This window comes from Lucilia sericata, unplaced genomic scaffold (genome assembly GCF_015586225.1).
Source record: "Lucilia sericata isolate MDLA Ls3-8-SP2 unplaced genomic scaffold, ASM1558622v1 Contig001007F_arrow, whole genome shotgun sequence".
NCBI classification, from domain to species: Eukaryota; Metazoa; Arthropoda; class Insecta; order Diptera; family Calliphoridae; genus Lucilia; species Lucilia sericata.
The window spans coordinates 32501-47180 of NW_023994989.1; the positions used below are offsets into that span (position 1 = coordinate 32501).

The 14680-nt window shown below is 38.2% G+C and overlaps 2 protein-coding genes across 2 annotated transcripts in view; both read left to right on the forward strand.

The window, feature by feature from the left end:
• The first annotated feature begins 449 nt into the window (after window positions 1-449).
• LOC119609568 (titin-like) lies at window positions 450-14575 on the forward strand. The gene is made up of 2 exons (XM_037964412.1): window positions 450-14508; window positions 14565-14575. The coding sequence occupies exons 1-2, from the start codon at window positions 450-452 to the stop codon at window positions 14573-14575; spliced, it is 14070 nt and encodes a 4689-aa protein (XP_037820340.1).
• The window catches only part of LOC119609569 (titin-like), a 52839-nt gene continuing 52475 nt past the window's right edge, over window positions 14317-14680 (forward strand). The window contains exon 1 of the mRNA XM_037964413.1: window positions 14317-14652. Coding sequence (XP_037820341.1) covers window positions 14584-14652 — 69 coding nt within the window. The 5' untranslated portion in view covers window positions 14317-14583. The remainder of the gene's footprint in view (window positions 14653-14680) is intronic.

Consider the following 14680-nt stretch of genomic DNA (forward strand, 5'->3'; position numbering starts at 1 on the left):
GCAAACTCCCATTGCTTTACTTTAAACTAAACTTGATAAACCTCTTCAGTTCCAAGTATTAAACCAAAATGCTTTGTTTTATTAGTTTATAAAAAAAAATATATATATATTTATTATATTATTATTATTTTCTATATATGTATGTGAGTGCATATATATAAAAATTTAATTTTAAAATAAAAAAAAAAAAACAATTTTTAAATTAAAAATCATAAAATTTTTTTTACCCTAAACCCTTCACTCAGTTATGACCTGGTTTATTTAAATAGGTTTTTACTTTTCCTTAGATTTTTAGCTATTGTTAGGAGTTTTTGTTTTTTTCTTAATGTTGTTTTTGTTTAGGTCTTATATAAACTTAAAATGTTCTATCTCACCTAACGTTTTTTTGGCCAATTTCCATATTATTTTCTATTGCCAACGACTAGGCTCTGCGTGCGTCTGTTGATGATATGCAACAAAGATATGATGTAATTGCCGCTCTATCTTATACCCTGGATCCACATTCGGTGGTAGCCACTTCGTCTTCGGTCTCAATGATGTTGAAACCCTCAAAATTAGGTCTAACCTATGCTGAGGTATTAGGTGGTCACTCCTCGCCCAACGAAAGTCAAACTCAAAAAAGCACAAGTCCGGTTTATGAAGGTCAAACTGTTACAACAGAAAAAGAAATGCCTAAAGTGCAGGAAAATGTTAAAACAGAAGAATATATTGATGAGTTTGGCAATAAACGCACAATAATTACCACCACCACAAAGACCACCACCAGCTCGACCACCACTACCAACCTACCAAACGAATATCAATTGTATAAGGCTCGTGAAAGTAATAGGGAATATAAGGAAAATGTTGCACAACATGAATTAAAGGTGGACAGTGAATATGATTATAATGTTCCTACTAAATTAGAAGACCCCCAACAACAACAACAACAACCACAAGTTTATAGACAAGAACCGCAGGTCGGTAAGCATCATATACAAGTGCCTAGAGAGCAGCAAAGAGGTCGTTCACCTAGACGTAAGCAACACAAACCAACACAACGTCATCAACCAAGCGGTAAGGAACAAACAGAAATTAAGATAGAAACCACTAGCACACCCCACTATGAAACGAAAACCAGTGTTAGTGAACAACATACCAGAACAACAACAACACAATTATTGTTGCCCGAACAAGATAGAGCACGCTCAAAGAGCCCCATATGGGTGCCAGGTTCCACCTCATATGCTGAAGTATTAAGAGGTTTGGAATTGGAAAGACTAAGACAGCAATCACTAAAAGAAAATGCTATGTTGCAACAACAGCAACAGGAACAACAACAACCTCAATATGACTTACAAATAGAAACTCGTGTAATACCGCAAGAAACGGTTACAGAAAAGGTGCAGGCGCCTTTACAAAAACCCACAACGGTTAATCAAACTGAGGTTACAAGCGCAACAACAACAACGACAGCAACAGCAACAAGTATGTTAAACTATTACACTGAAAATGTACAGCCTTCATCCTCATCAGCCTCATCTACATCGCCGCTGCAACAAGAATCGGTGGCTATGCAGGAAATCGTTAGCACTCATAGCCTAACTGATGCAGGCACCACCTATACTAGTACTTACAATACGAACATTCCCATGACGGCTGAGGAAATACAAGCCACTTACTTGCAGCCAGATCTTAAACTCTATCAGTCAATGTATGAAAATTTGACCGACAGTGAACAGTGGGGTTATGTGACTCCAGCACCAGTGGTGCCGGTGCAACAATCACCATCTGATACTTTCTATGAGCAAATGATGCAAGTGCAATATACACAACCCACTGCTATGACAACCACTTATACGGGTTATCAATATCCTACACAAGCGGCGCAATACCAATTGGTAGCTGCTACCGCCGGTTATTATAATCCCCAACAAACTCAAACACCAACGGAGGCCTATCATTCCGTTTATGCCCCCACTACAGAACAAATGTATTACAATCAACAGGCCCCACAAAGCGATTATCAACAATATGCTTATGAACAAGTGGCCCAGGCTGTTCAACAACAGCAACAACAACAACAACAGCCTCAAACTGAAACATATCAAAATGTTTTAAATGATCCTTTGCAGGTTGAGTCCACTTTAAATAATGTTGAAACCACTTTAGCCTCCATGATTCAACAGACAACTGTTACATCTACTACTACTACTACACATATGCAAACTCAACAAGAGGAAGTGGCTCTGTATGAGCCCCAAGAGATACAGGTTGAAGAACCTATACCCGATATAACATTCGGACAATTTGATATTAATGAAATTGAAAATATACCACAAGAAAACACTATGCCACAGACTGATAATGTTACCCCAGTAACAGAGAGCATAGTGGAAACTGTACCACAAACTCAAGCACAGAGTCAAACTCAAACACATACTCAAACACATACTCAAGAGTATGTGACTTATGTGCCGGAACCCGCGTATCAGCAACAAGCCCAAATTGTAGAAAAACCAGAACCGCAAATAGCGGGCACTACATATGCCGAAGTTTTATTCGGCTTAAAACATGGCCAACATTTCCAGCCATCCAGCCAACAACAGGTCCATGTTAAAGTTATGCAAACAACACAACCACAACAAATTAAAAAACCAACAACAACAACATCAAACAATCAGACAACACACTCCCAACCCCAAGAAACGATTACGACAACATTAACAACGACAACAACGACTGTGACGAACAAACAACATAAAACTAAACAACAACAACACCAACAACAAAGATTCAAATCTCCTGCTGATCATTTACACAGATCAGGAGACGAGAGTCGTCCAAAATCGCAAACGCGTCATACAGAGAAATTTATGAAAGAAATGATAACGGGCCATTCAAATGTTTATGGAGAGACCACGGTGGTAGAGTCAAAGCCACACAAAACGACATCTACTGCCCTGGAAACATTTGAAAAGCCTGAGGAAGTACATAAACCCAAAGCTAAGAAACCGAAAAAATCTCGAGAAGAAACCGCAAAACCCGTCTCTTTACAAGACTTTTTAAATATTGAAAAACAACACGTGACCGAACAACACTACTCACGAACAACTGTTGAAAGTCAACAACAGAAAAACACTAGCTCGGAACACAAGAAAGACAAAACCAAGGAAGCGAACAAGAAAAAGGTTAAACCAGAAACTGTTACTTCCAAAGTTGAACCCGCTAAGGAACAACCCAAACCGGAGGTTGGCAAAAAAGATAACAACACCAAATCCTTGGCTGATGTTGTTAAAGGTGAGATAACCGATTTAGTGGGAAAATTGTTGCCCTCCAAGAAGAGCAAAAAAGATAACAGCAAAAAGGAAACAGTAGAAGCTCCGGTCACCACTGTAGAGGTGACAGAAACTAAAGTTGTCAAAGACAAAAAAGAAAAACCTAAAAAAGAGCAAACTTCTACTACTGTTGAAGTTTCGGAAACTAAACCTATTAAAGACAAGAAAGATAAAACTAAGAAGGAACAAGTGGAACCACCTGTTACTGTTGCTCCCACTGAAATTAAAGAAACCAAACCTGTTCAAGATAAAAAAGACAAAACTAAGAAAGAACCAGTAACAGCAAACACTCCCACAGAAACTTCAGAAACCAAACCCGTAAAAGACAAAAAAGAGAAAACTAAAAAGGAGCAACAACCTCAAGCTCCAGCAGTAGAGGTTGCAGAAACTAAACCTGTTAAGGAAAAGAAAGATAAAAATAAGAAAGATCAAGCACCAACACCAGTAACTACGGTAGAGGTTGCGGAATCAAAACTTAGTGATATTAAATCCGAAGTTAAACATGAAAGTGTTGTCCAGGCAACATCCACAACAACAACAACTACAACCATGAAAAACTCTACTACTCAGTTTATTGAAAGCGAAAAACAAACAGCGGTAAGCCAAACTAAGGATAAGAAAACTAAAAAGGCTCCAGAAACCGAAAAACCTAAAACTGTAGAACCACTAGAAGAAACTCAGCAACCAAAGAGTAAATCAAAGAAAAAGTCTCAAGACAAAACTAAAGCTCCTCTAGAGGAAGCTACAGAACCTAAACCACAAGAGAAATCCTCTGAAAAGACAGTTGAGAAAGTTACAGAACCTTCCACCAAACCACAAGAGAAATCTTCTAAAAAGACAGTTGAGAAAGTTACAGAACCTTCCGACAAACCACAAGAGAAACCTTCCGAAAAGTTAGTTGAGGTTGTAGAGGAACCACAAGAGAAACCCTCTGAAAAGACAGTTGAGGAAGTAAAAGAACCTTCCACCAAACCACAAGAGAAACCTTCCGAGAAGATAGCTAAGGTGGTAGAAGAACCACAAGAGAAACCCTCTGAAAAGACAGTAAAGGAAGTAACAGAACCTTTCACCAAACCACAAGAGAAGCCCTCTGAAACGACACTTAAGGTGGTGGAAGAACCACAAGAGAAACTTTTCGAAAAGATAGTCAAGGTGTCGGAAGAGCCACAGGTGACTGAAGTTAACACAGAACCTAGTAGTACCACTAAGGTAACCAAAACTAGTGAAGTCACCGAATCTGGAGCCATACTAACCACCACAACGGTTACCAAACATATTAAAAAGAGAATCGTTAAAATAATCGTAGACGGTCAGGAGCAAATTATAGAAGAAGAAGTGGTAGATGATGCACCACAAGAAAATGTTACCGTCGAAAAGATTAATTTGCCAGAGAGCGCCGATATTACAGGTGGCAGTGTTACTAGCACGGTTCTGAAATCGGGCGGTACAGTAACGAAAACCGTTATTACCAAAACTAAACGTTTAATAAAACGTATTTTAGAAAATGGTGAAGAAATAGTCGAAGAGGTAATGGAAGATGAACCTCAAGTTGAACAACAAGTTACTGAGTTGCCTACAACCACAGAAACTATTGTACAAACGGTATTGGAAGATAAACCCAAAACAGAGAAAACAGTTGCCCAAGAATACGAAAAAATGATTAAGGAACCACAACAAGTCGAAGAGGTAGTACAGGAACCTAAAACATCCAGTCCTAAAAAGGTTAAAGGCAAAAAAGATAAAACTAAACCTACTGCTACTGCTCCTAAATCTGTAGAACCAGAGAATGGTATTGAAAAGAAGGAAGAACCTAAACAAGAGGTTAACATTCCCTCAAAGAGCGAAGAAGAACATACTACAATAACTCCTGAAACTCAAGTTACAGAAACTTTGAAATACCCAGAAACTGCTGAAATGCCAAAGGAAATTATTGCTGAAAATCAAACTGAAGAGTTTAATCAAAAAGTTCAAACAACCGCAACCTCTTTCACACAGATTGTACAAGGTGGCACCATAACAAAGACCGTTACTACCACCACTAAACGTTTTATAAAGACCATTAATGAAAATGGTGAAGAAATCACTGAAGAAGTATGCGAAGAAGAACCAACAGAGGAAATTATTGAAAATATAAGTCAACCTACGGAAATGTCTACAATTGAAACTGAAACTCATTCCAAACAGGAAGAAAAGAAAGAAAAGGTAATCCAAGAAAGTGTGAAAGAAATCATTGAAAATATAAAGCAACCTTCGGAAATGGATGTTATCGATAGTGAAATCAAACCTGAAAAGGTAGAACAAACTCAAGAAGTTAAACAACAAACTCCAGTAGAAGAAAAACCCAAGGAAACAGTAACTGATACTACAACAACAATCCAGGAACAACCCTTGGATACGGCATTTACACAAATAGTTCAGGGAGGAACAATTACCAAGACATTTACAACCATCACTAAACGTATCATAAAGAGAATTAATGAAAACGGTGAAGAGATCATTGAAGAGGTAATCGACGAAGAACCTAAAGTTACCCAAATGACATCAGAATTGCCCACCACGGTTAAAATGTCGGAAAATATTGGCACAAATGACTTGACTTCCACCACTACCTCACAGGTAACAAGTGGCGGTGTTATAACACGCACCCTAACCACCATAACTAAACGTATAGTGAAACGTATTAACGAGAAAGGTGAAGAAGTTATCGAAGAAATCTATGATGAAGAACCTGTCGTTACTCAAGAAGTTTCTAAACTTCCCACCAAGGTGGAAACATTTGTAATGTCTAGTCCTCAGGAGGAAACTCAAATTGTAGATAATACACAAAGGATTTCCGAATCCACTAACACCGCTCAAGTAATTGAGGGAGGTACCATAACACGCACCTTGACTACAATTACCAAACGTATTATTAAACGTATTAACTCGAAGGGTGAAGAAATCACCGAAGAAGTTTACGATGAAGAACCTCAAGTTACTCAAGAAATATGCGAACTTCCAATAACCACAAAAACTGTTACGGTACCAGCAACTGTTACCTCTGTTTCCTCTGTACCCACAACAACAAGTATAACATCTTCACAAGTTATACAGGGTGGTAAAATCACAAAAACTTTGACTACCACCACGAAACGCATAATCACAAGAATTAATGAACATGGTGAAGAGGTCACTGAAGAAGTCATTGACGAAGAACCCGTAGTAACACAAGAAGTTACTGAGTTGCCAATTACAACTGAACAAAATGTAGTGAAAACTCAGGAAATTCAACAAGACATACCCAAACCATTCTCGGCACCTCTGCAGCCATTCGATGAAAGTATTGCTGTAAAACAAGTAGAAGAAAAAGAGTCTGTACCAGTTTCAGAAACTCCAGAATCTACAACCTCTACACAAGAAGAAGAAGAACAAGATGGTGGAGTAATTAAAACTACCATTATACGTACTACCAAAAAGGTTAAGAAAATCAAAACTGATGAAACTGAAACAACCGAAACTGATGCCGCAACAAAATTGTCAACTGAAGTTGTTGAGGATGAACCTAAGGTTGTACAGAAACCAGTAAAAGAGGAAAAACCACAGCCTGAAACAATTAAAGAAACTAAAACTGAAGTTCCCACAGAAACATCTGAGGTAAACGATAACACGGATGAGGTTATCAAAAAGACCATTGTGCGCACTACCAAGATTGTCAAAAAGATTTCACAAAATACTGAACACGAAAGCGTTTCCCAAGAAGAACCGAGCCAACAGTTACGTAATGTTGAGTCTCCTAATCTTAAGGTAGAAGAACCAACAAATATTACAGAGCCTTCCGATGCGGTATGTGTTGATAACGAGTCTGGTGGTGTGGTCAAAACCACAACTATACGCACTACAAAGATCGTAAAACGTAAACCACAAGATGAGGAAGTTTCAGAAGAGCAATCCTCTGAAACCCAAGAAGAACCCGAACAGAAACTTACAATTGTTGAAGAGCCCAGCGAGGTGGTTAGTGTTACTAACCAAATGGATGGTGCTATTATTAAAACCACCACCATACGCACTATGCGCATTATTAAGAAAATCTCTCAAGATGGTCGTATTGTCTTGGAAGAGAGCGATACACCTGACGATGTCATAGTTAAGAGTTCAATTGAAATGCCAGATCAGACACCCTCCCCCTCTATTACAAGAAGTAGCAGTAGTACTAGTGTTCCCATTGTAGATTCTCCTAAACCCCATGAAATTGTCTTAACAGGTCTAGATAATATTTCAACGACTGTAGAAAATCCGTCCTCGCCCTCAGGCATTAGAGTACTTGGTATCGAAACAGTACCTGTAACAATCACACAAAATACCTCGACCCTTGATATGTCATCATTAGGGTCATCATCGACCACTACTACCACTACCACAACTACCTCAAAAATGTCTAAACTTACAATGTCCCATAAATATAGTTTTGAATCTGACGATGGTAAGAATGTTGTATATGTAGGTGACGATTTGGGTGGTAAATATCCACCTGGATCTGTACAGAAGATTTCGCTAATAACTCACGAGGAAAAACTTAAGAATCCCATCGTTAAAATGCATTTAGATTTGCCTGAAGTTAGTCTTAAAGTTACCGAAACCGTTACCGATAATTACGAACACTCACAAAGAGATTTAGAACAACGCGAATCCGAAGAGAAACTTATAATGGTTTCCAAGGAAGAAAAACCACAATTAGTTGAAGATACTAAGGTAATAGTAGAGGAAACACATAATTTGGTTAGTGAAGTTTCACAAGAAACTGAAGAGACAGTTAAAAATGTAGAACAAGTTTCTACCGTTGTAGAACAATCAGTTGTTGAACAGTTAGAGGAATCCAAAAAGGAAATAGTTCAAAATGTAGAAGATGTTACTACCGTTGTAGAACAGGTTTCTGCTGTAGAAAATGTTGAGGAATCCAAGAAGTTAGATATTGTAGAAGAAAAGGTTGTTGAACAAATTAAGGAAGAAATTGTCATGACTCCTGAAGAGGAAAGCCTCTTTAAGGAAATTCAAAGAAAATTAGCTAAGAAAGATAAGAAAAAGAGACCTGCTTTACCCGAAGAATTCCTTATGGCTGAAGCCACTAAGGAATCTTCAGAACCTGAGCAGAAATCAGTTGTAGTCGAATCGGAAGTTATTAATGAACCAACTGTTATACCCCAAAAACAAGAAGAAGAGCAAAATGTTACACTTCTTTCTAGTACTAATGAAATTGTTGTTGTTCCTAAAGATGAGTCAAATTATATAGATAAATGTATAACAATGGTAAGCACCATAGAAACTGCTAAACAGCTTGCAACTAACCTCAACAGCATTAGTCCGTCCGCTTTGTGTTATGAAATTCCTAAATACTATTTGCCTCAATTGCTCTTGGCTGAACGCAGTTATCACACACTAATCAAACAAGGTAATGAGCAATTTACAAGTGAACAAACACCAACTACGTCGACAAACACCAACGAACAAGTAGCAGAAGTAGAGAAGCCTTATAAGGCACCTTTACAACCATTCCCCGAAGATAAAACAGAGCTCAACGTCACCGAGGATAATAGAGAGCTGTCCACTACTACAACAGTCATCACAACTACTACAACTACTACCACATCAACCGTTACGAGCAGTGACGAAATTTCCCATGAATTGTCTACACAAAATAATTTCTATAACTTTGAAGTACCTAAATATAATATTGGTCACTTGAACGAAGCCGAAAAGGTTTTGGTTCTTACTAGGAAATCTGAAGTTCAACCCAAGGTTGATGATACCAAGGATGAACCTGCTGTTACATCTGATGTAACTGAAACTACCGAAAAGATTGAATCAACGACTACAGAAACATTGGTTGAACAACAAAATGTTACATCAACCACGGAAATTGTTAGAGAAGATATTTCGGTTGTAAAAGAAGAAACTTCTACCGAATTGGATACAGTAACACCGGAAGATGTTGTGAAACACTTCGAAGTACCCAAATACGATTTGAAATCCTTTAACAAGGCCGAATCGCAAATGGTACTCATTGAAACTCCTAAGCCAGTAGAAAAAGAAACTGAAATCGAAACACCCGAAAAATCAACTCCAGTTACACCTGCTGAGGTAGACAAACCTAAAACTGAAGATATTGTTGATGTACCAGAAAAACCATACTCAGCACCTTTACAGCCCATGGAAGAGGTTAAACCAACTCAACCTTCAACAGCTGAACCTTCAACGGTTGAAACTGAAAAGGAGTCTGTACAAAATATTTGTCACTTTGAAGTGCCTAAATATAATTTGAAATCCTTTAATTTGGCCGAAACACAAATGATACTCACAAACATTTCGGAAGCAGTAGTACCAGAAACTGAAATCAAATCCGAAGAAGTTACTAAAGTACCAGAAACAACTGTTGTAGAGCCAGAACAACAGCCAACAACAGAACAACCAACTCAAACTTTAATTTCGGAAACTGTAACAGAAGTAACAGAAACAACTCAAGATATTCTTCAACACTTTGAAGTACCCAAATATGATGTGAAATCCCTTAATAAGGCTGAATCTCAAATGGTTATTTCAAAAACTGAAACACCAGTTAAGGAAGTTCAGATCGAATCGGATAAAACTGTTATTGAAGTTTCCGAAAAACCAACTCCAGCCACAACAGAAGAACCACCTTTACAACAACTACAGGAAGTTGAAACAACACAACAAGTTTTACCTGCAGAACCATCAACAGATATTGTTGAAAACATCTGCCACAACTTTGAAGTACCTAAATACAATGTGGTATCATTAAACAAAGCTGAAAGCCATATGATTACCACCTTGAAAAATGTTGTTCAAACTGTGGAACAAACAGTTATTTCAGAACCTAAGGCTGAGCCTGAAATCACCGAAAAGAAACCGGAAGAAAAGCCTTTAACTGAATCAACTCAAACAACAACAACTGAAGAAAAGGTAATTGAAGTAGTTTCTACAGAGATTAAAGAAGCTCCTAAAGAGGAAACTAAACCCGCCTATGCTGGCCTTCCCGTCGATGAATCTACCAATGCTTGGATGGATGTTATCGATGAGCCAATGGTATTCTCTGATGATGAAGAAGAAACTACAGAACCCGAAAAGGTTACTGAAGTTGAAGCAAAGAAACCTGAAGAAAAGCCTACTTCTACCGAATCAGTTCAAACAACAACTGTAGAAAAGGTAGTAGAAGTAGTTTCTGCAGAAATTAAAGAAGCTCCTAAAGAGGAAACTAAGCCCGCATATGCTGGCCTTCCCGTGGATGAATCCACTAATGCTTGGATGGATGTTATCGATGAGCCAATGGTATTCTCTGATGATGATGAAGAAGAAATAACAAAAACAACTGAAACTGTTATAACCGAAGAGAAGCATGAAGTTGCTACAGCGGAAGATGTAACCCAAACAGTTAGTGATTCTACAAAAACAGTTGAAATATCTGAGAAACCCGAAAAATTGGAATCTGAAACTAAAAAGCCATTCGAGGCACCACTTGAGCCAATTACCACTACAGAAGTTAAAGAAACTCCCAAAGATGTTAGTAAACCTGCTTATGCTGGTCTTCCCGTCGATGAATCTACCAATGCTTGGATGGATGTTATCGATGAGCCAATGGTATTCTCTGACGATGAAGAAGAAACTACAGAACCCGAAAAGGTTACTGCCATTGAAACAGAGAAACCAGAAGATAAGCCAGTGACTGAAACTACAACTGAGGTGGTTTCTACAGACATGAAAGAGGCTCCAAAAGATGTTACTAAACCCGCTTATGCTGGTCTTCCCGTGGATGAATCCACTAATGCTTGGATGGATGTTATCGATGAGCCAATGGTACTCTCGGACGATGAAGAAGAAGTTGCTAAATCCGAAACAACTACCGAAGTTGAAACAACTGAAACTGTTATAACCCAAGAAAGTAAAATAACTGAAGTTGAGAGAACAGTAGTTGAAAAGGATGTAACTCAAACTGATTCTACAGAAACAATTGAAGTATCTGAGAAACTAGAAAAATTGGAAACTGAAACTAGCAAACCATTCGATGCTCCACTTGAGCAAATTACTTCAGTAGAACCCGAAAAGGTTTATGTAGTTAAAACAATAAAACCAGAAGAAGAACCCGTAACTCAACCTGAAGTGGTTCCTACAGAAATTAAAGAAACTCCTAAAGATGTTACTAAGCCCGCTTATGCTGGCCTTCCCGTGGATGAATCCACCAATGCTTGGATGGATGTTATCGATGAGCCAATGGTATTCTCTGATGATGAGGAGGAAGAAACTACAGAACCCGAAAAGGTTGCTGAAGTTGAAGAAAAGAAACCCGAAGAAAAGCCTACCACTGAATCAGTACAAACAATAGCTGAAGAAAAGGTAGTTGAAGAGGTTTCTACAGTCATCAAAGAAACACCTAAAGATGTAACTAAACCCGCATATGCTGGCCTTCCTGTCGATGAATCCACCAATGCTTGGATGGATGTTATCGATGAGCCAATGGTACTCTCGGACGATGAAGAAGAAGTTGCTAAATCTGAAACAACTACCGAAGTTAAAACAACTGAAACTGTTATAACCCAAGAAAGTAAAATAACTGAAGTTGAGACAACAGTAGTTGAAAAGGATGTAACTCAAACTGATTCTACAGAAACAATTGAAGTATCTGAGAAACCAGAAAAATTGGAAACTGAAACTAGCAAACCATTCGATGCTCCACTTGAGCAAATTACTTCAGTAGAACCCGAAAAGGTTGATGTAGTTGAAACAATAAAACCAGAAGAAAAACCCGTAACTCAACCTGAAGTGGTTCCTACAGAAATTAAAGAAACTCCTAAAGATGTTACTAAGCCCGCTTATGCTGGCCTTCCCGTGGATGAATCCACCAATGCTTGGATGGATGTTATCGATGAGCCAATGGTATTCTCTGATGATGAGGAAGAAACTACAGAACCCGAAAAAGTTGCTGAAGTTGAAGAAAAGAAACCCGAAGAAAAGCCTACCACTGAATCAGTTCAAACAACAGCTGAAGAAAAGAAACCCGAAGAAAAGCCTACTACTGAATCGGTTCAAACAACAACTGAAGAAAAGGTAGATGAAGAGGTTTCCACAGGCATTAAAGAAACTCCTAAAGATGTTTCTAAACCCGCTTATGCTGGTCTTCCCGTGGATGAATCCACCAATGCTTGGATGGATGTTATCGACGAGCCAATGGTATTCTCTGATGATGAAGAAGAAATCACTAAAACTACTACTGATATTAAAACAACTGAAACAGTCATAACGCAACAAAGTAAAATAACTGAAGAGAAACACGAAGTTGCGACAACAGTGGTTGAAGAAGATGTAACCAAAACAGTTACTGATTCTACTAAAACAATTGAAGTAGCTGAGAAACCTGAAAAATTGGAAACTGAAAGTAACAAGCCATACGATGCTCCACTTGAGCCTTTAACGGCCCAAGAACCTAAGGCAGTTGATGATGAACAACCTTCAGATATTGTTGAAAAGCCATTACCAACAATGAAGCAAGAAGTTGAAACAATTGTTGAAACCACAACAACATCAACTGAATTCATCGAAACACTTGAATCAGAAGATCAAAAACCTACGGAAGATAATGCTGTTATTACCAAATCAGAAGATCAACTTGTTGAAGATACTAGTGCTTACACTAAAAATGAATGGAGTAATGTTGTCCATGATGAGCCTAAAGAATCAATTCAGCCAGTATTTAAACAAACCCAATGGACCGATACTCCCGATGAGCCTATCGATCATCAACAGGACGAAAAGACAATTATCGATACCTGGTCTAGTGTGTTGGAAGATAATACACCTAGCATATCTTCCATAGCTTTGACATCGAAACTTTCACCAAATGCACCAGAGTTTACGCCTTCGTACTTGCGTCATGCTTTCTCTGATCAAACACATACATTCTTGGCAAATGAAAGAATCTATAACGAATTCGTTCCTAGAAATAAGCAGGCCACTAAACCAAGAAGACAAGAAAAGCCACAACACTCAGCAAAACCAAAGAAACATTCGAAATCGCCTAAACATAGCCAAGAAAGAGTTCCTAAACCAGAAAAGGTTGAGAAATTCTCAGATGTTTTCGAAACAGTACAACATAAGACAACTGAAGTTTATGAACCCGAACCTAAACCTGTATTTGAGGAAACTAATGTTTGGCAGACAATTCCACATGGTAAAACTTATGCCGATATATTGTTAGGTGAAAATGGACAACCTCTGGAGAGTCAACCGACAACAATTGTAACAACTAAAGTTGTTAAAACTGAAGAAGTTTTGACTCAAGAAAGAAAGGAAAGTGGAGACAAAAAGTCACCTAAAGTTCATGAGCCTAAAGTTATTGAAACTTCTGAAGTGAAAACTAAAACCACCAAGAAAGAAAAACCCAAAAAGGAGAAGAAACCAAAACAAGCTCCTGTCAAACCGGATGAAACTGTTAAAGACATTAAACCTACTGTTGTTGAACCAGAAAAAGTTGTGGAGGTCTCAGAAACTAAAGAGCAACATACTGAAAATAAGGATAAAACTACAGTTTCTAAAACTGAATTTTCTTGGGCTTCACTTGTACAAAAACCAGGTGAATGGATTGACAATACATTGTTGAAGAAGCAAAAACCAGAACCTGAAGAAAAGAAGGAAGAACCCAAAGAAACTAAGAAACCAGAAACGAAAAAGACAAAACCAAAGAAACAAGAACGCAAGGAACACAAATCACCAGTTAAACCCGCTGTCGAAGAAGAAGTTTTAGAAAAGCCCACTGCCGAAGTAATTGAAACTGTAACACTAAAACCAGAAGAAACTGTGACAGAAACCCAAGAAACTACTGAAGTTAATACCTCAACTTGGGCTTCTCTTGTAAAACGTCCCGGTGAATGGGTAGATGTAGTTGCAGCTAAGGCAACCTCTGTTGTAACTAAGAAACCTGAAGTTAAACCAGTTGAAAAGACTGAACCTAAGAAAAAATCGAAGGATAAAAAACCAAAATCCGAAACCAAATTAACTTCTTCGGACTCTGATGAAAGCGATAAATCTTCTAAGAAACAAAAGAAGGAAACCAAACCCAAATCAAAGGATGTTAGTCCTGCTAAGAAACCCATCGACGATGTCATTGAAGAACCTAAGCCAATAGTCCAAGAAGTAGTTCAAGCTCCAAGTGTAAGCAAACCTAAAGAAGAAACCAATGCATTCTCTTGGGCTTCTTTGGTGAAGAAACCAGGTGAATGGATTGATGATATTAGTCAACGAAAGAAATCTCCTTCAAGATTACCAGAACAATCAACAGTCGTCGATACAAAGGTAACAGAACCCAAGCAGCCAAAACAAAA